Source organism: Furipterus horrens, unplaced genomic scaffold (genome assembly GCF_987537825.1).
Source record: "Furipterus horrens unplaced genomic scaffold, mFurHor1.1.pri manual_scaffold_11, whole genome shotgun sequence".
Lineage (NCBI taxonomy): Eukaryota > Metazoa > Chordata > Mammalia > Chiroptera > Furipteridae > Furipterus > Furipterus horrens.
In genome coordinates, this window is record NW_028327181.1 from 955,083 (window position 1) to 979,989 (window position 24,907).

The window sequence follows — 24,907 nt, forward strand, 5'->3', positions numbered from 1 at the left end:
TCCTTGCCAGGTGTTAGCGAGGATGGAGCCACTGAGGGGGTAGGCTGTGACTACTGACCCGGAAAGCCTGGAAGCAGTCTGCTAAGAGCCAGCAACACAAATTTTTATCATCCATCAGATCTGATGTCTCTATATTCTGTTCGAAGTGTGGCTAGTCGTCTGCTTGCCCTGCAGTTCCTGGGAATTCTCACCCTTCGGGCGGGAGGCTGAAAGCTGGGTGAGGCCTGACTTCTGCCCCCACCTCTCCATCCAGCCTCCTGCTCCAGCTCCCGACCAGCGCAGTTGCGGAGGACAGGGGTAAAGGGTGCACAGGCTGGAGATGACATGAACATCTGTGTAGAAAATCTCAAAGAATTTATAAGAGAATAGTTCCCACGTGTCCCTAGCAAGTGTTCAGCAAGGTCAGCAGTCACAAAAGCAATTGCATTTCCATGTTAGCGATGAGCATTGGAGTTTCCAGGGAGGGATGGTCAAGCTTAATGCAGAATTAGATGCAGCGTCATTGCTCTGCTCGCTCAGTCATTTTAAATGTGACAGCCACACAGTACAATGGCATCTACCGCCCCCACTGACTAGTACAGTGAGGTCGTCATTGTCCACGCAGGCGCATTCCAGTCCACGCTCCTCAGCTGCCAGATCACGTCGATGTCGTGCAAACCTTTCTCGTTATGTTGACAACAGCTGGGCTTTTTCTGGGCAGACCTTATAAAAACCAAAACTGTAAAACTTCTAGAAGTAAACATGGGGGGACTTCGTGGTGGTCAGGCAGCAATTTCTTCAACAAGAGACTGAAATCATGATGCATAAAAGAAAAATAATTGATGTTAGATTTTATCAAAATTAAACGTTTCAGAGCTTAGGAAGATGCCATTAGAGGAAGGAAGGGAAGCCACGGGCTGGCAGGAAGTAGTTGCAGGTAAATCAGCCGAAAAGGGGTTTGTATTTTGGACGCACAAATAACTTTCAAAACTCAACACCAAGAAAACAACCCTGTAGCAGTGTGGACAGATTTGAAGAGAGCCTTCCCCTAAGATACACGCGGGTAAATCAGCACGTGGACAGACATGTGACCTCGTTGGTGACATACTGGGGGAGCTGAAGATGGACACCAAGGTGCACCCACAGCTCAGCCACAGAGAGACCGGCTGACCACGCCGTGGGCCGCAGTGTGGCACCGGCCTGCCTCCTGCTGCTGCCGCCCCCACTTTGCAAAACATGTGGTGTCGCCCAGCGGCTCAGATGGAAGCAGTGTTCACACAGGAAACACAGGGCTGACGGTGACACTGGAGACAACTCAAGTGTCTCTGGTGGCAAACGGATGCCACAACCCCGGTGCATCCACTCAGTAGGACCTTCTCTCCAATGAAAAGAGAAGGAAGGACAGACAGGACACGTAACGAATGGGTTTCAGGTGCATTACCCAGGTGACAGAGACCGTCCTAAAGCTACGCGCTGCCTGGCTCCACTCCAACGAACTTCTGGAACAGGCAGACGCACGGGCACAGAGGCCCGGCCGTGGGCGCCCAGGCTGGAGGGGACGATAAGGGGGTGTGCAGGCACTCGGGGTGGCAGCATATGCTGCAGGTCCCAGCGGTGACACGGCCCGATGCACTGTAACCAGAAAGAGCGGACTGTGTGGTGTGGGTCTCACCTTGGCGGAGAATACACGCAGGCGTCCTTGTCAGCTGCCGACGTTGACAGTTGTAACTTCCCTGTGAGACTAGCTCCTCAGAGCATTGTTGTTACTTCCGGAAAACATGTATTTCGTTTTAAGGAAACATAACCCCCAAGGCCCATGAGGGTGTGCTTGCTTATTCACAATTAAAACAAGATGGAGGAATAGGAAGCCCAGGCTACGGCCCCCAAAGCAGAAGCTGTCGCTGGTGCCTGTGAGCCGGAGACCTGGTAGAGGGTGGTCGTCCCGGGCCACTGCCACACTGAGAAGGACGTGGGGCCCCTGCTTGTGCGGTAACGTCACAATGGCTTTTTTCTCCCCTGTGGTGCCAGCAGAGAGGAGCAGGAGAGGCGGCAGGCGGTACTCCGTGTCGACACGCAGGATGGTGGCCCTGTACGACTACGACCCGAGAGAGAGCTCGCCCAACATCGATGTGGAGGTACCAGCCTGCCCCCCCAACCCCCCACCGCTCGGGGTGCGTGGCTCCCGCCTGCTCTGGAACCTTCCACGGCAGCATCTCCCAGAGCAGTGAATGGCCATGGGGGGAGGGGGGGGCTGCAGCCCACTGACCCGCTGAGGCCACCGCAGCCACCGTGGGCAGGGCGGTTTGTGACCCACACCCAGTGGAGAGAGCCCAACAGTGCCCTCCTGCAGACAGGCTCAAGAACCCCACGTGGGGTCTGGGCGCAGGCCAAGGCCGCTCTCTGCACGCTCTCTCCCCAGGCCGAGCTCACCTTCTGCACGGGAGACATCATCTCTGTTTTCGGTGACATTGACGAAGACGGGTTTTACTACGTAAGTCTGTGACGCGTCGGGAGGCACCACTTCTCCCCTGGGTGCGCCCGGCCTGTGCGCTCTGCCCCCTCCATGGGGTGCAGGCCCGGGGTGGACGTGCTGGGTCCCAGGGCAGCTGGTCCCATGGTGGCTGTGCCGGGCCCCGCGCCCCCACATCTTCCCCAGCGCGGACTCCTGCTTGGGGAAGGTTGGGCTTTGTTTTTGGTGGCGGCCGTCCCAGGGGCCAGAGGCAGCGCCTGAGGGTCTCGCTCTGTTTCCCTGACGGTTAGGGATGCTTGCTGGCTATGGCAGGCCTTTCTGAGAGATGCCTGTTCGAGTCCTGTGCCCCTTTTTAATCGGTTAAGTCTGAATTTTCAGTGAGAACGTGGTTGGCAGGAGGGGGACGGAGTCACGTGGTTGGACAGATCCATCTGCGCGGTCTCGCCGCCGCAGTTAACTCCCCGACCTGTTCTCCGCTGCCCCCGACCCTGAGCTGGAGGGTGTCTGTCTGGCCGGTGTCCCCAGGACGCTAGGCCCCAGGGCTGAGAACCATGAGCTGAGATAACCTGAGTCGCCAGACATGCCTGGTGTGAGGGTCACCTTGGCCCTATGACAAATGAGACCTGGCTCCACCCCACAGGCCACATCAGGGGCGGTTGCAGAGGTCACGGTCGCAGTCAGGGGACCTCCGCGTTGTGCTCCCTGGGAACCGGAAGGAACCCCCATGCCACTGTCCTCCAAGCTGTCCGTTTGCTGAGGGCAGCGGGGTGATGGGTCCTCCTGCCCCCGGTGTGTCTCCAGGGGGAGCTCAATGGGCAGAAAGGCCTTGTGCCCTCGAACTTCCTAGAAGAAGTGCCTGACGACGTGGAAGTCTATCTGTCGGACGTCCCGGCCCACCACGCCCAGGACACGCCGGTGCGCTCCAAGGCTAAACGGGTAAGTGGCCGCCCCCACCGCGTCTCGCGCCCTTGCCACTGCCACCTACGCGCTCATACAATCTCCTGTTAGTCCTGCATCTCGAGCTGAAAGCACACGCCCTGAATTTTCCCTCCACCCTTCCGTGGGGAGGCGTGCCTAAAAATGCTTGTTTCTAAAACTTCTGTTCCACGAAAAATCACCCTTCCGATTCTACTTGACCAGCCCCCCACCCCACGTGACAGACACACACTCGGTCTGACAAGGAGTGCGAGGGGCTGGCGCGAGGCTTGCCCCGAGGTCCCAGTCCCTGCAGAGAGCACAGAACTCTGTGAGCGTAGCGCAGTCTTAGATGACGTCCACGTTCAGTGTCATCCTTGTTTTATTTCATCGCTGCGAGTTTTTCTATATTATATTTTTATATATATATTTTTATTTCTTTGCTCATCTGCTTGGAAACAGAAGAAGAGTGTTCATTTCACACCCTAATCAGGCAATGTAGCCTTCACGTAAGTGAGCAACTGGAGATACTGTAAAGTGCCGGCCTGAGCTACCCTAGCGGCCTGACGCGGCAGACTTCAGGTTTGCTGTGGGCTTAAAAACGAGAAATATGTCTCAGAAGTCACTGGACCTAAAGTACGAGGATACCGCTTGGTCTCAGTTGTAAAGCCACTGAATACGTAGTGAGATAAACCGCCTTTCACGGTCATTTCCTACTATTCACGTGGAGAATGCTTGAAAGGCCAACATTGGGAACATATTTCTTAAGAGGCGAATTGTGTGTTTCCGTAGCGAGTTCCAATGTCTACTCCTAACTGAAGCTGCGTATTGCATTGCGAGCCACTCCTGGAAAAGCACAACCTCACGTGTATGTTTACTACAGGACATTCGCTCTTCTATAAAAGCCTAACTCGAGACCAAGCTCACCGCTGGGCCATGAGCAGGGCTGACCTGGAGGGACGCGCTGGCCCGCAGGCCCGGGGTGCCTCCTCAGTCCCCAGACCTGTATGTCGTGAGGGCCAAGCGTCCCCTCAAAGCACAAAGACGCGGGGAAAGGCTGCTGCAGTGGCCCCCAATGCAATACCCGGCTCTCTGAGACATGTAGCTCCACTGGGTGCCTCCGGCGGAGGACACGGTATCTTCAGGTGACCTTGGGATGCTTGATGAGGTGTTTTCCATTAGAGTCAGACCTTGATTTCAAATCCAAGCAAGCTTGAAGCCCCTTGGCTGGTGCCCTTCGCCTGCTGAGTACTGGACCCTGGGAGGGGAGGCTTGCTCTGGCCGGTCAGGCAGCGAGGGGGGTCCACGTCGGGCGTGAGGCCAGGCGGGACCTGGCCGGGCCACCAGGCGCCATGTGAGCTCAGTTGCTCCCAGTTTAAGGTCAAGGTCATGGAGACACTGAAACTTAACCACTTGCTCACAGCGGACAAAATTCCCTCTCCAGTCACGTGTGAATAGGGACCGCATGCGATGAGGGCCTTTAAGCTTCCTTCGATTGTAATTAAGGTTCATTTTAGTTTTTTTTTCCTTTACACCAGTGAGCCATCTCCGATATTTCTAACCCAGGACGCACGCGACCACTCCAGGGTTTCTAGACCCAAGTAGCTTTCAAAGACAACAAAACTCCCTTCCAGAACGTTCATGTTTGAGATTACTGACGGGCACTCGGCCAGTTTTACTATCAATTTAAAACAGCTCCCCCACCCTTTGGTCTTAATTTACAAAGGACGTGATTCCCTAGCTCTGTCTTGCCAAAGCATGCCACCCTGCCCTGGGGACACGCTGAGCCACTGGCCGGGCGGCAGAGGCGCTGGGGCGGGGCCTCCTCCTGGCACGCGGACACTCGAGAGAAGACCGCCCTCCCTCTCCCCGTGTGGCGGGCGGGTGTGTGAGGTGGCCGAGCGGCCTGGTGTTGCCGGCGCTGACAACTCACACTGTCACACTGTGCCTACCAGGTTCCTCCTGAGGGGTCAGGTACAGCAAGGACAGCGCCGTCCCCCACAGCCCGTCTCCATTCGGGGTCGCCCACATCACCTGTGGGTACTGGTAGTCCTGGGAGAGGCAGGGAAATGTCCTCGAAAAAGAAAAAGGGGCTGCTTTTCAAAGGCAAGAGGCTGCTGAAAAAGCTGGGCGCGGCGAAGTGAGTCACGGCTGCCGGAGACCTGCGACCCGGGCGGCTCTCGGGTTCTCCGCATCCCCCGGACCCCCCAGAGCCCACCCCGCCCCGCCCCCAGCCCCGGCAGAGAGCTTTCTGCTCCTCCGCCCACCCACCTGGGAGCCCCGCCTGTGGGGCGCAGCTGGCTCCTCCCTGGGGGGTGGGGGGCGGGCAGTGGCCCCCGGCCTGAGCTGACGGGAGGGAGGGCCCCACAGACGGGCCAGTGCCCTGGCAGCACCCCCACCGACCCCAGTCTTTGCGCCCTCGTCATCTGCACCCCCCCCCGGCCTCCCCCCTTCAGACGCTTGCCTCTCACTGTCCCTTAACTCTGGTCTTGAAGTTCCTAGTCGAGCCGCCTGATGTTCTGCCTTACTCTGCACCGTGGTCTGTGCTGTCTAATAAAACGTCGCTGTCCACTCGTTCGTGTGGTGCGTCCAGTGCTCTCCGCCCCCCCCCCAACACACACACACACACAAGGCTCTCAGGCCCGCCCGTCCGGGCTGTGGGTTTGCAGACCCCCGGCTGCGTCTTTGCGGGCAAGCCAGGCGCCACAGAGATGTGCTTACTCCACGCAGCGCGGAGCAGAGCAGAGCAGCGAGAGGGGTTCCTTCAGTGAAAGCACAGGCCAGCCTGCCAGGAAGCTGACACCGCCCCCCACTCTGTGACCGCTTGTGGCATGTGGGTTTCTGTTACTTTCACTGTTTGTTAAAATGCCAGACACAGACCCCGACCCCAGCAGCACCCACGGAGAGCCACCCCCTCACCCATAAGCCACAGCAGAACACCCAGACCCAAGTCCGTCCCGGCAGTTCCAACCAACCCGTCCCACTGGCACTTGGACAGGACTCCCAAGTTGCTGGCGGGTGCCTTTGATGGTTACTATTTTGTAAGTCTTGTCCACTTGTAACTTGTTTTTACTCTTTATACAGATTTTTCAGGCTGCCTTTCTTCTGTAATTTGTGGAAGATTTATAAACAAATGACAGCTTCCCCCATTGTGTCTTCAAACCATGTTGTCAACTGTAATGGAACCTGTGTGGCCTATTAAAAGGAAATGACTGTGTGTGGTCACGTGCCGTGTGGGTGTGTGCATGTGTCTGCTAGTGTCAAACGTTTTCTAGGAATAAAGCTCTTATTTTGCACAACGCCACGCATCCTGTCTTGTTTGGGGCACGGTGTCCCCTGGGGGAGCACCTTTCTTTCCTAAAGCACTTCTGACCCATGTTACAAAATGCTGTCGCACTCGCATTGGTGACGGCCCAGTCAGCGGCAGAGCCGGGCCATCAGCGTCCGGTCAGTGCTTCCTGTGCGCGAGAAACCCCCACCCAGCACAGCCGCGCGTGCCCCTGGGCATGGCAGGCGTGGGCACGGTGGGCGCCCGGGAAGCCCCGTGGAACGCCACTTCTCAGAGGCAGATGTTTTCCCTCAAAGCCCTCGTTATTTTAACCTTCTCCCAACGCTAGGATTTATCCTAATAAGAGGCAAGACCAGCACGTGACAGCAAGATGAAGTGGGATCAAGTGAGTAACTTCATGCGACGACCGCCAAGTCAGCCACCGGAATGCCACGCTGACGTCCTTCGGGTGGAACGGGGCCTCCTCCTGCAGCTGCCCGTGAGAGCTGACGGCAGGAATGTGCTGGGGGAGGCCACGGGCGGCCGGGCCGCAGTGTCAAGCCCACACAAGCAGAGCAGAGTGCTGGCCTCCAGGGGCGGGGGCGGGGGGTGGGGGCGGCAGGGATGGAAGTCCATGTGTACAAAGCTTTACTTGCACACAAATACATTTAGCTGCATGCAGATAAATTCTGGCCCTCTACTGTAAAAACAACAAAAAAGCAGAAATGCTAGGTTAAATGTGATGCTCTTTTTCTTTTTTAATTCCGGTTTAAGAATTACTGATACAAGAACGTGTGAATGTACTTAATGCCACCACCCACTGGAAAGTGATTGGAATGGTAAAATTCATGTTATACGTACTTCACCACAATAAAAAAAATAAAATGATGACAGTTGCTCCAAAAGGAAAAATCAGCAAAAGTAGCCAGGACTATGTTTCTCTAAATCTTTTGAAATACTTAAAAATTTCCCAGCAAAACCCAAAGCAGTGATGAGCTGGACTTGGCTTTGGTGAAATCACCAAACATTTAAGGACCACAATGTGCTCACTGAGTAGAGGTTCTTTCAGAGACGAGAGAAAAAAAATGCCCAAACTAAGGCGGCCGGCATCATCCTGATACCAAAACTAGACAAATACCTTGCAGGGGAAGTACAGACCAACAGCGCCATGCACGGAAGTTAAAGAAAACTCCTTAACGAAACATTGGCAGAACGAACCCTTCTGAATCCTTCAGTAGGTGCAGTTCACGGCCCATGCAGTCCTTCGTCCTTAGTCCTTCGTGGTGAGGACTGGCCGCGCCCCCTTCCGTCGGAACCCAGGCGGGACATCCCTTGACGACTTGCGTGGGACCCTGTGCACGGCTTCTGCAGCCCCACAGGGAGAGAGCAGCGGATGGAAGCCACAGGCCTGGGAAAGAAAAGGAGCAACGTCTGCCTGCAGGCAGCACAGCCGGGTGCGAATGACGGCCCAGTTTTTCATGGTTTTAAAGACTAAAGCCTTTCAACTTTAAGGGATGGTTTAAAAACTGCTAAGGATTAAGACTTTAAGGACTAAAGTTATTGACCCACCGTAAAGATCCATAAGTAAACTAACGCCCAAATCAATGTTTTACGTGATCAGAATTCCTTATTCTCCTCAATACTGTGACCATTTTTATCATTGATTTCTTGTCTCCATTTGGCATTCTTCTGAAACGTCACAATCCTCTCATTTTCTTTTGATGTTTTGAAATCAAACAGGTTAAGAAACCAGGACTAATAGCCAAGAACAATGTTAACAACAGTTATCAGCTCAAAGAACTAAAAAAAAGATTTTCATTCACAATGTTAAGGCTATTTCCAAAAGGTATTTTCAGTTTTAGATTTTATTTATTTTTAAGAAAGAGGAAGGGAAGGAGAAAGAGCGGGAGTGAAACATGATTGCGTGGTTGCCTCTTGCACCCCCCCAACTGGAAGCCTGGCCCGCAACCCAGGCATGTGCCCTGACCAGGAATCGAACCAGTGATGCTTTGGTTCACAAGCTGGCGCTCAACCCACTGAGCCACACCAGCCAGGGCCAAAAGATAGCTATTGTGCAGGACCAAGTAAACTTAAGAGTCGGACAAGTAGCTTCGCTGAACTGCATGAAATTACTGTTCACAGCCTGCACACAGGCAGTGCTACATTCATTCCACTGACAAGCACTGTGTAAAGGGGTCGTGATGCATGAATTCTGTTGGGAAAAAGCCCGGCCATTGTTAATAATGAGAACAGTTTGCGCAACATCGATGTACCCTGGCAGCCAAGGAGCGTGGACTGGAATGCGCATGCGTGAACAATGCCGCCCTCACTGTACTAGTCAGTAGGGGCAGTAGATGCTGTTGAGTGAGCGTGTGTGCTGTGTGGCCGTCGCAGTCAAAATGACTGAGCGACCGAGTAGTGACAAATCTGCATCCAATTTTGTGTTAAGCTTGAACATCCCTCTGTGGAAAATATTCAGGTGACTCAGAGGCTGCAGCTGTGGGCAACTGGTGATTGGCAGCTTCGTCACGACAATGCACCCACTCACACACCGCATCTCCGGCAGTTTTTGGTGAAACATCAAATCACCTGGTGACTCAGCACCCTCATGGCCCATATTTGGTGCCCTGCAACTTCTGGCTTTTCCCAAAACTATAGTCATCTTTGATAGGGAAGCGATTTCAGACTGTCAATGAAATTCAGGAAAAATGATGGGGCAGCTGATGGCGATTAGAAGAACTGTGTGAGGTCCCAAGGTGCCTACTTTGAAGGGGACTGAGGCATCATTGTCCTCTGTACAGTGTTTCTTGTATCTTCTTCAATAAATGTCTCTATTTTTCATAATACATGGCTGGACACCTTCTGGACAGACCTCGTGCAGTTACTCAGCAACCTCAAGCCTACTCTACAAAGTTTCCTGTAAATTCGTACAAATGTATAGACCTGAGTTCATTATAGCCACCCGCTTCCTACCGGTGCGAACCCAAGGCTGCGTTCTCTCCAGGTGCAGAGTGTTAACCCTGGAGGGGAAGAGCTTCCTCACAAATGTACCCTGATGCTGGACTTCGTTCATGACTTGAATTTAGCTTGTAGAAATGGAATCTCCTTCTGACTGAAGGTGCTCTCCAACAGTTCGAAAACTATGTTAAATGGAAAAAATGCATATGCTTTCAATAAAAACAGAAACAAAACAGAAAAACCACACTGCAATTCAAATAAGGTGCCAATCACTTCAGTTTTATTTTATAATAAACTGACGTCCCACTTGCAAAACAAAACAAACAGTAACGTTAATATAGGCCAACGGCCTCTTCTGTTAAAGGGTCTTAAAACGTTTGAATAGAAATTTAAAACTTCTCAGCTTTCTCTGCCCCCACCCCCACAGACCCCGCCCTCCTGCGCCTGGGAAGCGGTCGTTAATGGCAGTGTTTATCGTCAGCTACGAGATGCCCGAGTGGGGCCGCAACGCACAATCGTGGTGGGCTTCCCACTTACTGCCTTTTCTGCTTCACATTCAACATAAATGTTTCAAAAATAAGGTTAATAAAGGTTACAAGTAGGACTTTCTTACTCATGAAAGTACTTGCAAATAGTTTGAAGGCACCTTATCCATTTTTTTCAAAACTCCTTACAATATATTTGAGAGGCAAACAACTTACAATATAAAATCCTAATTTTTACCTATAAAATAAGTTAGTAGCAGTGTTAGAATTAAGACTCTAGACCTGCTAATGTCCTTCCCGAGTCACCTACAAAGAGAACAGTTAAAAAATTCAGCCTGAAGAAATCCCGAAGCTCCCCGTGAACAGGGCGCGCCTGGCGCCGCAGCGGCTCTGGCTAGAGGTAGTAGAGGCGGTTGGACAGCGACAGGTTCGGCTCCCGGTGGATGCTCTGGCCCACGAGGAAGGCCAGCTTGTGCGCGTACTGGCACGGAGCGGGGACGCGGATGACACCCTTGGGGGAGAAAACAGCTCCTGTTACGCTAGGTCTGGCTTCTCCGAACGCTGAGTCTCGTGCGGCTCTGAGGCCAGAGCCCCAGCACCCCGTCCCGAAGGCGACTCCCCCGGTGGGAACGGGGGCCGCGTGTGGAGACGCTCACGGGCCAGTTGTAGTAGACGTGGCACAGCTTGTACGTCAGCCTCTGGATGTGGTCCGGCTTCAGGCCGCTGCTGTCGTAGATGACGTTGTAGTGGGTGGGCGACACGCTGCCGCTCCGCACCGCCTGGCTCACGATGAAGAAGTCGTACCTGCAACCACAGAGGCGCACGCACGTGGAGGGGAGGCCCGCCGTCCCGCGGCGCGAGGGCACAGGACGCAGGTCTCCGCAGGGACAGGGCCTCGGGGCTCGTGGCCATTGCAGGCCCCCTGGGGGTGGACAAGGTTTGAGCTGCTTCTGCCGGGACCGAGGGCGCGTCACTGGAGCCCTGGGGACGGGGCGGCCCAGCGTCAGGCTCTGTCCCCGCCGAGTGCCCCTTCGCCACAGAACCTTTCCCCCAGCTGTTCCCACTGCGCCTCACAGAGGTGCTCATTTCACTCACTGGGGATTTCAAAGCGAGTTCTGAAGAGGACAAGAGAGCACGGAAGAACGTGAGTGGGACCTGCAGGGGAGCCCCGAGAAATACCCAGTATCTGTGTTTCTCGTTTTCTTAGTACCAACAGCACATGGTCCAGAGATGCTGTGGCCTGGTCTGATAAAGATTATGAGGAAATTAACTACGCAATTTATTCTGTCCACAGAAATGAGAGAAATGACAAAATCAGAACTGATCTGCAACAGATGACGGGTTCTTGGGAAAACGAGGGTTTTAGAAACGACTCCCCCCAGGAGTGGAGCAGGTGCAGCCGAGGGGGCTCAGTGCCGCAGCCCCACTTAGGCGCTGTCCTTGGCGGTGCTGGAGAGCAGACGCGGGCACCCAGTGGCCTCGCCAGCACTGGCTGAGTGTTAGCACAAGGAGTGGAGTTTTCCTACATCTAACGCAGCTTGGATTTTCCGCTGTGGGGCCCCGGGTGCCCTCAGGCAAGCGCTGCGCCGGTGCCGGGCGATGCCCAACGGCCGGGCTGCCTGCTGAGCGTGCGTCGTGGCCGCTGTCTCCCCCTGCAGACTCCCCCCACAGAGAGGCCCCTTGGGAGTGTGGCCACCCTGCCACCCGCCCGAGAGAAAGGCGAAGTCCAAGTGTGCAGCTCAGAGTGGCCGTCCCAGGCGCTGTCACTGGACGCACGGTCACGCAGCCAGTGCAGGGGTGGCCCCTGGCCCCCGGTTTCTGCAGGGGGAGCCCCACAGAGCAGCACCGCTCCGGTCGGCTCTGACCCTGACAACGGCGCCTTTTAGGGGATGTTCCCAGATGTGTGTCCACACAGACAGACATCGTCCCCGCCACCACGCTCACAAGGAGGGCGTCCCGTGGACTCCGCAGGAGAAGCTCACGGCTCTGAGCCGAGCCCCCGTGTGCCTGCGCGTGGCTTCCTGTTGGCCTGCGGCAGAGCGGCCCCAGGGCACAGGGAGGCTTTATTCTCAGAAGCCGCTTCCTCCTCTGCGGCTGCGTTTCGGGGACACATTCTGGCCTTGGGACAACTACGTGTGTCACAGATCTAAACGTTCTGATCGGGAGACAGCCATCTGTGGACAAGGGTCACGTGCAGAGACAAGTGCAAGATGGCAAGACCCGCCCCAGGCCCTCCCACGTCTGCGTGTGTGATGGGTGCCCGGCAGCCACCTCGGCCTGCAGAGACGCGCACACGGAAGCCTCGGCTCATGCTTTAGACACGCAGCTGCACGAGACTCGGCACAAACGAGGCAAAGACCGGAGAGCGTGTGAGAAACGCGGGCGATGCCACGCAGGGGCGGAGCTGACGGGACAGGCTGCGCCCAGAGCCAGCGATCGGCCGACTCACCACTCCGGGCGGGTCACCTCCACGTCGATGACCGTGCCGGGAAGCGGATTCTGAAGTCTTCCTCCGGAATGAGCAAAAAACCTCGCATTCACGCGCTTCTTCACCACGATGACCGTCAGTCTGGGGCTTAAAGACGAGGAGAGCTACACTGAGCGGCCGTCCGGGCATCAGCCGCTCCCTTTAGGAAGAAACACACCCCCTTCTGGGGCTGGGGGTGCAGGAGTGAGGTCAGGGCGAGGTGGGGGGGCTGTGGATGTGCTGTGCCCCTGCATCCCTGGACCCCCGTGCCCCCCCGAGCCCGGCCTCGGCACAAGCAGGCGCTGTGGGACGGCGCGTGGGCTGGACCATCGCTCACCTGTAGCCGCGGCCCACAGACTTCAGGCAGTCCAGGAACTGCGGCACCTCGTAGCTGACCAGGGTCTTCAGCTGGCCGTCGCCCACGCCGTCGCGGTACACGATGATGCGGCTCGGCATGTACTCGTTGCACGTGTTCCAGGCCCGCAGCGCGGCTGCAACAGAGCCACACACGCTCAGCGGCGGCCAGCGGCGCAGCGGGCCCCGCGCCAGGATGCAGCTGCAGCCCCGGGCGGGACTGACCTTGCAGGCAGACCTTGAGCCCGTCCACCAGCTCCTGGCCTCTGTCTTGAAACACGCAGCGGGAGAACCAGCTGTCCGGAGAGAACACAGCCGAGGTGGCAGCGCCGCGCGGCCCTCCTTCCCTCGAGCACTCTGTGCTGGTTCCGCTCCTCGCGGCTGAGGAGCCCCGCCTCCCCGCAGGGACCTGCTGACACCCCAGCACTGCAGGACGCCGCACCAGCAGCGACAGGTAAGCCAGCCCGTGGTAACACGCACACTGCGCGCTCTCTTCTTAGCACTCAGTCCTGTAATTCCAAGGCTGAGGACAGTCAGTGTGCATGGTAGCCCCACGGGGGCCCCCGGGCTCAACCGTGGCACGCGCGGGGACACACTCCCCTGTGGCCGCGAGGGCCCTTCAGGACAGATGTCGCCCTTCGGAAGCTTCAGACCTTCGGAATGGTGATGCTGGCGCGTCAGCACAGCGTCACGTGCGCTGGCCTCCCCGATTCTCTCAGCGCCGCCCCAGGCACTGAAGCGGAACACGGTGCGTGGACACGGCACAGCTGGGCCGACCGCAGACGGTCACCCTCCCCCCCAGCACAAAGGGCAAAAGGCCCTGGAATGCGGTTTGCCGACCAGGACGGAGACCAGCGGAGGAAGTCACAGCGCACCGCAGCTAATGCCTGTTTCCTTCCCACCTCTGCGCCTGCAGGAGCGGCGCCGTCAGCGGGTCAGGCGGAAGCGCGGACGCAGCCCGGCCCCGCGCACTCACCGTGTCATGCCCTCGTTGATGCTGGCCACGAAGCCCGCGATGGACCGCCGCCCGGCTGTGGTGTCGTGGTAACAGTCGATGCCTACAATCATCACCAGCTTGAGCTGCGGGAAGCGCGGCCACATTAGCGGCACCAACGGCAGGGAACCCTGTGCTTTCCCCACGAGGCCGCCCCGGCCGGTGAGGACTCACAGGCATGTCCACCCTCCACAGCTCGCCCCCCATCTTGCAGTTCATCTGCAGGGCGATCTTCGTGGCGATGGCCATGACCGTCTGCTGCTTGCCCAGAGTGCGGGCCACCACGCACTGGCTGGGGGTGGGGCAGTCCGTGCACAGGTACTTTTTGATGGCGTCGTACTTGTCCTTCCGACTACTCGACAGCAGGCAGACAACCTGCAAACAAGCAGACGCCTCGTGACAGAGTGAGGAAGCCGTGAAGACCTTCAGGGGAGACAGCGGAACCTGCCCCCCAGCACAAGGGGCGGCGGCTCCTTTCCCTCTGTCTCTGCCCCGCAGCCGCTGAGCACAGCGTGAGCTTTTCTGTTCACTGTGCGCTGCGGCCCGCGGGTGCTGAGGAGGAGACGCGTGAAGCGCGTAGCTCAGAGCCGCGCACCACGACCCCTGGGGGCTCTGCCACGCCTGCGCCATGGCTCCATGGCCACGTGGGGCTGAGACGGGACACGGTCGGACGAGGGAGTGAGGGCCACGGGTGCACCAGGGCAGACTTCCTACAATGCTTGGTCCCCGTCTGCACACGGTCCCCCAGGAGCCGGGGTCGCGGCTCCCAAGCTGCTAGAACCCTGGCCGGAGAACCCGCCACACGACGTCCGAGGAAGCCCACGGACAACCTGGGAACAGACAGGGCGGCGCGGACTCAGCCGCGCCCGACCCGGGGAGCAGCCACGGCTACCAGGACCGTGGGACGTGCGACGGTTGCTGAAGAGCCTGCAGCTCCTGGTTCTTGCCACACACCGGGCGGTGAGGACGGGAGCTGGTGGAGGTGCTGATGCCCCTGCGTGCTGACATTTCACACACACACACTCTGTGCACGGTGAGCCGCACGTCCTGCCAACTGTTCCTCAGGAAAGCGAAAAGCACCCGCCGGCGGTTCCAGATGCCCCTTAAACAGGCCACCGTGGGCGGCCACCCTGGGTCGACGAGCTACTCACTATCTGGGTGTCGGACGTGACCTTCTGCTGCAAGACCCTTAAATAGGCTTCAGTTCTGTCGTCCACTTCAATCCTGGAACGGAAATGCGCAACCCACCCTGAGAAAGAGGGTGCTGAGAAGCCCCCACGGGCTCGTGCGTGAGACCCTGCTGGGCAAGGACGGGATGAGTCGCCCAGCAGCTGCCCCGGGCCTGACACACAGCGCGGCCCGCCCCTGGGGCTCAGCCCTTGCCCGCGCCTGCCCCCACGGGCTGCGGGCCTGCGCCCGGGCCTCACAGTGAGATTGGCAAGGCCGTGGTTTCACCCTCCCGCCCCTTCTGCGGGCCCAGGCCCTTCCAGGGCCCCCACGCGTCCGTTTCAGAGTAGACACGACCTGACGAACTTACATCACCGCCTTTTTCATCTGTATGCCCATGGCCGGCGTGACCTTAAAGAGGTTCTGTATCAGCGAGTTGGCCGCCTCGTAGTTCCTGCGCGTGTAGATCAGCAGCCAGTTGTCCAGCGGCTTCACACTGATCAGCGGCGCCCCGCGCGTCTCCTTGGACCAGTCTGCAAACTGGGGGTTGTACTCGAACTGGAAGAGAGTTTGGAGACGCTGTGCAGTCGTGTGCGGGTCTGGGGGGAAGCCGCAAAGCCACCACCGACTGCCAGGACAAGTCTGGTCCCCAGAGCATCCCCTTCCACCTGGGCTGCGGGAGCCAACAGAGACGCTCAGGGGGAAGCAAGAGGCAGAAGTGTCCCCGAAGGCAGGACGGTGGCAGCTTCAGGTTTGTTCACAGGGAGAGATGCCAGGCACTGACAGCTGTGACACGGGACCGCAGGCACACGCGGCACCCAGAACCCAGTGACCCCCGCCTCCCCAGCCGGCCTACGGGGACAGGTTCTGTGGCGTCTGTGCACGGGTGGCAAAGCCCGAGTTGCGGGGCAGGCTGTCCACAGAGCCCATGGAGGCGGAGCCAGAGCTGAACAGGTGGTCCTTACATTTGGGCACTCGCGCCGCCTCTGTCACAGGCGCATGCGCGTGCACACACAGACGCAGACACCGCCTTCCCTTTCTGAAGGCAAGCCAGACGAGGCCCCGTGACACTTCCCACATGCCTCTACAGACATGTGGCCCCGGCAGGAAGGAAGCCACATCACGGGAGTTTTCCCTGGAAAGATCACTTAGAGGCAGACCAAAGAGCAGCCGTCAGAGGCTGCGCACCCGCCCACACCCCACTGGCTCGGACGAGGGCACTGACATGGCGTGGGGCACCTGGGAGAAGCCCCGCAGTGGATCCGAGGACCGCACCCCGGCTGGCGTTCTCTGCGCGTCCACGCTGCGGCCTCCGCTGCTGCGCGGTCACTGGCAGGGGCGGGGCGGGGAGGACAGGACTGCGCGGGCTGCCCCGTGCGCCCGGCCCGCCCGCGGGGAGCACGGCAGGGCCGCCTTACTGTTCTCCCGCCCTGGTGGATCTTCTCTGCTTGCAGAATCCTCCCGGAGAAGGACAGCAGGTTGGAGTCGAAGCTCAGACCCCAGTCTCGAAGCTCTCGCTGGACGTTATCATCCCTGCCGATGGGACACACCACACGTGGTCAGCAGGCGCGTGTGCGCAGACCCACCCCCGCCCGGCCCACGCCCGCGCTTGCCGGGCCGGAGCCCCTGCACCAGGCCCCTCCGCGGCCAAGCCCCCTCCCTCACCGTGAGCCCCTCGGCGCCACCGTACAGAGGAAGGAACTGGGTTTGTCCCAAACACTCCCCTGTTCTGACAGAAGAACTGGACAGGCCGCAGGCTACAGACTGTACCCAGCGTCCCCACTCAGAAATGGGAAGAACAGGCCTCCCCCCCATGCCCCCGTTACTGCAGCACCGAAGGAAACAGTCCCCGCCAGGCCCCAGCGCGGCCCGGGCCCCGCCCACGCGCGACGCATGCAACGCACTTGTGGATGTAGTCGATGAGGCGCCCCACTTCCCGCTGCCTCTGTTCCGGGGTCAGCCGCGTGTGCACCGCCAAGTCCTTCATCACATTGAAATCGTTGCGCATTTTATCAGTCAGACCTTTAAACGAAACATTTAAGAGGTGTTTGTTTCCAGAACCAAGAATCACAGCTCGGTATTCGGAGCATGAGGCGGTGATGCGGGGAAGAGGGTGCTTTGGGGACAGGGAGGTCCCAGGGAGGCGCTGAGGCGGGGCCGGCGGGTCCCCAAGGCCGCACCTGTGAGGTAGCACAGCTCCGGGATGAGCATGGCCGGGCCGGGCAGGGCGCCGCCGGGGCCGCGCCTCCTCTTGGGCTGGCTGACCAGGACCGGCTGCTTCAGGTCGGTGATCTCCTGGTTGTATTGCTGTGCGAGAGAAGGCGGGGGCCCCGCTAACGGCAACCGCCTGTGGCCACCCCGTGTCGGGGCCGAGGCGGCGGCCGGCGGCCGCGAGCAGGCGTCGCTCCCAGGCCAGTTTTAACACGTTGCTGACCAGCCATTTTACACGAAAGCTGTCCTATATCACTGGCTATTTTTTTCATAATTGAATATGAAAATGAAACAACTTACAAAATTTTTTCACAAAACCCTACTTTCCTCGCAGCTTTAAGAGCTATGCAAACACAGATTAAAGTCTGGGCTTGGGGACACGGGTTTTCTCGTGACCGGTCAACACTGTTAAAACCGCATTTTCCATCCCCTGAGCGCCTGCCCGTCCCCAGGGGCCACAGGTCGGAAGGCTCCGTGTCTGGCTGTTCGTCACACTGGGGCTTCCAGGTGCACGAGTGGCAGTTGGGGTGACCCCTTCCTCAGCCACTGCTGGGACCACCCTGCTTAGCCCTCAGCTGGTCAGCCCTGGGCAACGAGCTGGCCCCCCGAGCCCCCCACCGCGCTCTGTAAGGGACACACCTGAGCAAGGGTCCGCATCAAGCGGCCGTGCCGGCGCTCCCCCGAGCCGCCCCCAGGTTTCTGCACAAAATCGCTTTTCATACTAAAACGATCCGCATTCAAACCGTCCACCTCTGAACATGGGCTCTGCCTGGGGGGTCGTAAGGGAGCATGTATTTAACCCCCCCCTTGGCACCAATAAACGGGGGGCGGGCAGAGGCCTGCACGCCACGGCCGGCGTCGGGAGGAACAGCCGGGACGGACGCTGACCCTCTGAAGGTGAACTCCAGCAGAGCAGCAGTCAGGCCTGAGACGAGTGAACCAGAGGGCGCTCTGCCCGGCCCCGCCTCAGCCTCCGGCCGCGTCCTCAAGGCCCGCTTTCCGTCACCCCGGGACCTGCTAGCACCCGTGAGCGCTGCGGGGAACTCTTTATCAGAAAAGCACCGCGCGCGCCTCACCCCACTGGCCTCAGCCTCTCGCCAACGGGCTGCGAGGGGCCCGCCGGTGCCTGCTCCTGTCCCGACACGTTCCTGCTGCTTGGCCTCATGAATTGAGAGGCCGTGGCGTCCAGCCTGCTCGGGACTCTGTTCCTTATTGGACCCCCGCCAGCCCTCCAAGGCAGGAAGCTACTGTTCTTTCCGACAAGACTCAGGGGCCAGATCTGCTCCCTGCTGAAGGCTAAGACAGCGTCAGTGTGCACTGCTGCGTAAACATTTCACCTTCTCCCAGGCAGGGGTTGCCTTCTCTAGCCGCCATTTGCCTCTGGTGTTTTCCAGTTTAGCGATTCTGTGGCAAAAGCTAGTCATCTTTATAAAGCCCGTACTGGAAGACGGCCCGGGAAACGAGTCCCCCTGTGTGAGCCGTCAGGACGCACCGGGACAGCTCTGAGCTGCCCACACCCCCAGGCGGGGTTGAAAAGCGCTGACAACAGCCTAAGGGACACCGTGATGAGCGGCCACCTGCAGCCTTCACCCCCAGGACCCCCCCTACCTGCCCTACATGCACCCACGCTCGCTCTGCTGCAAAGGAACCTGGGCAGGCACGTCTCACATGATGGGGAGCCACCGCCACGCGGCCGGGCCCACCTCCCCGGACGCGGTTACAGCAGCCTGCTCCCGGGCCCCGGGGGGGCACTGCCGGCGTCGGTCCGTACCTTCCGGTAGTACTCCAGGAAGCTGACCTCAGAGCCGTCTGCCTTCTTAAAGGTGCTGCTGGGGTTCTGGTCCCAGTCAATGTCATCCACTCGGTATGTTTTATTGTTGTACCTGCGGAACAAGTGCGTTTAGTGGTGTTTTATTAAGACGTAGACTGAAAACCGAAACTTCAAAGTCACCTAGTAATATGCAATGTCACGGGACGAAAAAGGGAAAAGAACTGCTGAGACTGCTGGGTCGGTGGGGCAGGGACCACACGACTATTGGAACGTACAATTAAAACTGAAAGGGGGAGAAGTCGTTAGGTATTTGTCCTCCACAGAGGTGTATGCTCCCCGAAACCTCTGCTCCTGAGGGGGATACAAACACCCGGGCCGTCTTTGGGGACGGACTCCCGCCACAGGGCTGGGCCAGGCCTGCAGGGGGACCGGGTGCGCAGTCACGAGCGTCTCACTTGGTGAGGACAATGAGGCCGACGAGCTCCTTCGACACCTGCTCCTGGAACCGGTGCTCCTCCGTCTGCTGGTACAGGCTGAACATGAAGTCGAGGACCGTCTCGCTGCGCAGCACCTTGTGGCTGACGTCCGTGCACAGCATGATGTTGTTCTCGTACTGCAGGATGGAGGTCGTGAAGCCGGGCCAGATCACCAACCTGCGAGACACCACACTGTCTGCTTGCACCACGCTACCGGGGCTGGGCCTGCCTGGACGTCCCTGCAGCTCAGTTTTACGTGGTTTCAGACAAAGACCTGTCTTTTTGAGGTCTTCAGTGATGTTCTTTTATAACAATTTTATAAGTTCCATTGTAAATTAATAGACTAACTTTATTCAACTGCTCTGTATCCCAGCCCAAGACCTGAAAAAATTGCCAATCTAACAGAAACATCTCGAATTTGTATAAGAAACCAAACCACTTGGGCTACAACCTCAACACCCCACCTTCTGAAGCAAGGTGGCAGGTGTTGTCACCTGAGAGCAGAAGCGAGCTCCGTGTGAGCTCCCAGGGACACACGGTTACGTTGTGTGATCTGTAAGACCCAGGTATTCTGGGACGTCTCCTTTATCTCTCAAGCCCAGTTACATGGTCACTTTGTGTGATGGGCACCAGGAATAGCCACAGGAGTAAAATGGGTCATTTCAAATGCAAGCATCGCTTTCAAAGCTTGTGATTAAGCTCGAGGAGTAGGAATCTCCCACTTCATACGAACCTGTGATTTGGAATATCAATTGGGTCACTTGGGTTATAATAGTTCCGTCCAATTTGCTGCAAATTCATGATCTTCAGAAGCCTAGGAGTTGAAAGGTCAGCACAGAGACATGACAGCAGGTAAGTACCTCTAACACCACAGTCCCAAAGGCATGTCTGCCCCTCGGACCAGACCCGCCCACCTGCTGGTTTCTGCGTGGCCGAGGGGCAGAGAAGGGCTCTCTGCAATTTGTGAAGGTTGGAAAAATCAAAGGCTGTGTGAATAGCATGAACACCCCATGTCAGCATCCGTCTGTCAAGGTTTGCTGGCGCCATCTTCGTTGGCAAGCGCTCTGTGGCCAAGACAGACCACATGGCCCCCAGTGGGAGCATCTTCCCCTTCCCAGAAAAAGTTCGCTAACTCCTTGTTTAGAGAAAAACCAATTTATGAGTTACATTAATTGAAAATTGCCTTCCAAAATGAACACTCTAGTGTCAGTGACTGAGATCTTAGGACCCACTTGAAAAGGTAAACACAGGTCCTATGGTGCCTCACTGTTCTCAGGCAGGCTCCAGCCTTGAGCAGACAGCTTCTCACCCAGGGAGCTCCGTGGAATAGGCCTCTGGTTTTGAATTTGGGAAATGTGGGATCTGCCCTGAGAGCAAACCACGGAGCACGCAGCCCATCTCCCACGATGAACCAAGCAAACCTGAACAGACTGCACGCAGCCCTGCCCATGGGGCAGTCCCCGGGGAGAAGGGACAGGAGCCAGGGACGATCCCAGCACAAGCACCCACAGGGTCTGAGAGACCTGGTGCCGACCCTCAGTGAGTCCGCGTCAGCGCACCACGCCTGGCAGGGCGCCCACTCAGGGTGGCCCGAGGCCCCCGCACGGCCCTCACGTCCAGGGCGCTGCTACCTCCTGAAGATGATGTTGTAGAACTGCAGGCAGGTCGGTGACGTTGGAGGCAGCTCGTTGGTCAGCGTGATGGTGATCCTCACCTGCTCCCCGTTCCGGGTCTGACTGAAAACTTCGGTCACCTGCGGCCGGGGAGGGGGACGGAAGGGAGCTGTTCACTGGAAGCCAAGCCCCATGGGTGCTGCCTGCTCCCTGGGGCAGTGGCGCAAAGCACCATGGTGCCCCCATGAGACGTGAGGGATGGCAATGAGGACAGGGCGCAGCACCCACGCAGTCCCGCAGGGTGGCCACCAAGTCCCTCTGGCGGGCGTGAGGGCGACGCACTGACGCACCCTTGAAGGGTGACAGGTCCTGCCCGATGGAGCCACCAGGGTTTCTCTAAGAGCTCCCTAGACCGTGGCGCCTTTGAAGTGGAGTCCCCACCCCTCTCTCCCCAAGACGCCCCTGGAAGTTACCTTGTGTGGCAGCCGTTTAGGTAGAAACAGGATTGTCCCGTCAAAAGCGTGGCACCTCCCGATCAAGTCCTCGTGCTGGAAGAGCAGCGCGGAGCGGAGCCGGCGCGCCTCCATCAGCGGGTTGTAGTCGATGTGGTACTGATACAGCGCCCACTGCGGGCGGGACGTCAGCCGGAAGTGGTTGGTGCTGAGCCGCACGATGATCCCCGAGGAGCCTGTGCAGCAGGTCCCGCACGTGAGCCAGACGCGAGGCTGGCGTTCTGGGACCCCCGCCCCCGCCCGGTGAACGCAGGGCAGCCGCCCGAGCCCCCTCGGACGCCTGGCCCTGGGGACTTCTGCGCTCGCTGCGTCGACCCCCGAAAGCACACGCCTAGAGGTGAGCCCTCCTCAGACTGGGTGCTGCACGGCTGGGGCAGCCAGGTCCCGACGGCAGGAGCCGTGGAAACGGCCGTGTCCCTGTTAACCCACCCGTTTTGGATTCTTTCACATGGTCGATGTTCTGTCTCGTGTTCACACCGAGGTCATGGAAGTCCCTGCGCCGACCTCCCCTCTCTGCTAAAGACAACTCCTGAAATCCAGCAGAAATCTGGAGTTCTTCAAAAAAAAAGAAAAAAGGTGTAGAAAATGAGATGCCGAGGTGACACGGGGCCTGGCCCCTGCTGACCCGCACGGTGACCCTCGGACGGGGGCCTGCGTGTCACAGAGGTCACAGTAACTGTTAAAAAGCAGTGAGGATTGGCTAAGAAATCAGAGTTCAGTATTCCCCACATCTGTGCCTTTCAAGGCTGCGTTGACACAGAAACGCTACGGTTTTAGTTCAGTGAAGTTTCGCTGAACATCCTGAGCACAGCCCCGTGAGCCAGATGTTCTGGGCTTCGGAAGAACTGAGGCATCGAGACTAGAGAAAGTGCGTGAAGTCCCTCAAATGTGAAGAGAGTAAAGCCCATAAGTAAGCTTTCGGTGGGCACCTTAACTTAAAAAGTGAAGCTCCTTGTGCCAGGAAGGTGACACCCGTGGCCGCACCCATCACCAACACACACACGACCCCTGTCCTCTGACTCTTCCAATGGAGCAGCGCCAACAACATACACATTTCCCTCGGAACTTTCCACACAGAGAACACATACACACACGTGCACGTGTTACAAACACACAGAAGCTGCTGGTTCACAGGCTGTTCGTTCCCATGGGGCGCGGCTCAGGGCGTTTCCGCGTTCCCGGAAGCAGCCAGTGCGCTCTCTGCTATGGAGGTACAGGAGGTGCCGCTGGACTTGTGAGAAAACGTCACTTACAGTTGACCGTCAACACAGTTTTACGGGAGTTTCAAGGGCACAGCATGGCGGTGAGATCTGCCAGCATCTGCCCGGCACTGTACCCGGCTGTTACGGTGCCCCTGACCGCCGGCCCCGAGCTGACCCGGCCTCCTGGGACGGTCCTGTAACCGCCCCATCGCCTCTCCCACCTGGTCCGCCTGCCCCTGGTGGCTCGGGCGCGTCAGGGGTGTGGTATTGTGCTTGCTGACAACCCTGGGCGCTCCCGTGCGCACCCACTGGGTGCAGGGCCACGAGCACCGCTGCCTGGTGCCGCGCCACCCAGAGCTGCCCCTTCCCCAACGACAGAGCAGGAGCCGGTCAGCACCACCCAGCGCGGTGCAAGCGTGAGGACAGGTTTCCCGCTGTCACCGGCCTTTGCCTCTTCAGCGCGGTGTCCTGTCGCCCCCTCTGCTCCCTGTCCCCAGCTCAACGGCACAGGTGTGTGAGGATGAAGGCTCTGAAGGCGCAGCTGAGAGAAGAGCACGTCCATCCTGTGCCCAACAGTGTCTGCTGTCCCACAACATCGACACTGTCAGTCAGCGCACCGCTGTCCCGGACGTCAGATTCAGCTGCGTGTTTGCTCATGTCTACGCATTTCGTTGGTCGCGACCACGCACGTGGAGCACATGGGAACGCAGCGCAGGGGACGGAGCAGGGAGGCAGCTGTTCCCTGGTGACCTGCGCGCCTCCGCACCGCGGCTTGGAGCAGCAGTTCCTATGCCCGCCCGCCCCCCGTTCTCACACGCACCCCAGTGTGGACATGGGTCTCTTTGTTCCTACTTAAAAAAACAAGCAATAACCATAGAAGAAGCTGACGTCACGCATCCAAATGATTCACTTTTGCGGCCAAGTACAGTGTCTGGAATCAGAGCGGGTGTTCGGACTCAACCAGCAGTCACGGCTTTGACCTCAGTGTTGCATGAGTTTTATAAAGCAGTGGCAGGTATTAACCCTGGCCCAGCTGTGATATCACAAAGAAGCCAAGGGAACCTTCTAAAGTGGTTTAAAATGCATTTTCAGCACATTTATCGTTAGTTTAGAGTTTAGGTCCCTCATGACAGCTGGGGGCCCCACAAGGATGTGTCTTTTCATTTCCTTGGAGAAGAGATGCCCACCCTGCAGCGGACCATGCCATTGGAGAGGGAGGCTGTGCTCTTCAACCTTCAAGGGCCACTGGGGCCCCTCTTCCTTTAGGGTTTGTACCCCAGTGCCGGGTCACGTCTCTCTCTCTCTCTCTCTCACACACACACACACTTTTCGCTCCCCCTTCACCTTTTGACTTGGCTGTTGCTCCTCCTGGTCCTCGCTGTCGTCCGAGGCTGCCCAGCTCCCCCTCGGTCAGCGATGGCTGGCGCCGAGGCTGGCTGTACCCCGGCTGCTGACTCTAGTTCCATGTGAACAGAGGAGGATCCTTTTTATGCCGAGGGGCCACAGGTGCCCCCGACCCAAACTGATGTTAGTCATCAACTATTTCACCAAAGACGCGCAAGTCCAGCGCTAGCTTCTAACGTCTGCAGGGAGCAGAGTGGAGCCTCCTAGGCCGGTTCCCACCTCCCTCGACTTGTGGGGCCCCCTGCACCGCAGGCTTTGCCTGGCTGCACCCCAGTGGAAAATGGGGGCACCAGGGGCACTCACCACAGCAGTGCCCACGTGCTGCGCCACGTCCTGGCCGCGGGCCCGTCCCCGCGCCCGTGCTCGGGCTCGCCCTGTCATTTTCTTCCGTCTTGAAAGGAAATAAAGGTGAAGACAAAACTCAGTGTCCACAATAACATTCGGCTGCTTCGCAAAGTTGCCTCTGAATGGATTTAGTGGCGATTCTAAAATGAGCTCGTGGGGAGTGACTAACTCAGCCTCGTTCCTTGTGGCACGAAGGGCGCACCTTCGCCAGGCCTCCGGCTCTGGGGCCTGCAAGTGCTGGGCGCGGGCGCGGGCGCGGAGAGACTCAGGCAACTACCTAAGCTGCTGCGCGGTGGGCGGGGTGGCCACTTCCGTC

At 58.1% G+C, this 24,907-nt stretch overlaps 2 protein-coding genes and 1 long non-coding RNA gene across 3 annotated transcripts in view; 2 read left to right on the forward strand and 1 right to left on the reverse strand.

Moving 5' to 3' along the window:
• Positions 1-5,935, forward strand: part of RIMBP2 (RIMS binding protein 2) — an 88,643-nt gene extending 82,708 nt beyond the window's left edge. Inside the window, exons 20-23 of the mRNA XM_090291044.1 lie at positions 2,011-2,114; positions 2,399-2,470; positions 3,251-3,385; positions 5,320-5,935. Coding sequence (XP_090147170.1) covers positions 2,011-2,114; positions 2,399-2,470; positions 3,251-3,385; positions 5,320-5,508 — 500 coding nt within the window. The 3' untranslated portion in view covers positions 5,509-5,935. The remainder of the gene's footprint in view (positions 1-2,010; positions 2,115-2,398; positions 2,471-3,250; positions 3,386-5,319) is intronic.
• A 50-nt stretch (positions 5,936-5,985) lies between these two features.
• Positions 5,986-6,663, forward strand: LOC149996700 (uncharacterized). Its single transcript, XR_016513958.1, has 2 exons — positions 5,986-6,197; positions 6,449-6,663. It is a non-coding gene; the product is annotated as an uncharacterized LOC149996700 (long non-coding RNA).
• A 3,806-nt stretch (positions 6,664-10,469) lies between these two features.
• Positions 10,470-24,627, reverse strand: PIWIL1 (piwi like RNA-mediated gene silencing 1). The gene is made up of 20 exons (XM_090291427.1): positions 24,550-24,627; positions 24,187-24,298; positions 22,070-22,195; positions 21,602-21,816; positions 21,147-21,268; positions 20,249-20,329; positions 19,495-19,692; positions 19,040-19,151; positions 17,238-17,364; positions 16,962-17,079; positions 16,476-16,590; positions 15,428-15,615; positions 15,042-15,114; positions 14,065-14,265; positions 13,873-13,976; positions 13,122-13,192; positions 12,880-13,033; positions 12,525-12,650; positions 10,732-10,879; positions 10,470-10,586 (listed from the first exon to the last, which is right to left on the reverse strand). The coding sequence occupies exons 1-20, from the start codon at positions 24,625-24,627 to the stop codon at positions 10,470-10,472; spliced, it is 2,586 nt and encodes an 861-aa protein (XP_090147553.1).
• Positions 24,628-24,907: the final 280 nt, after the last annotated feature.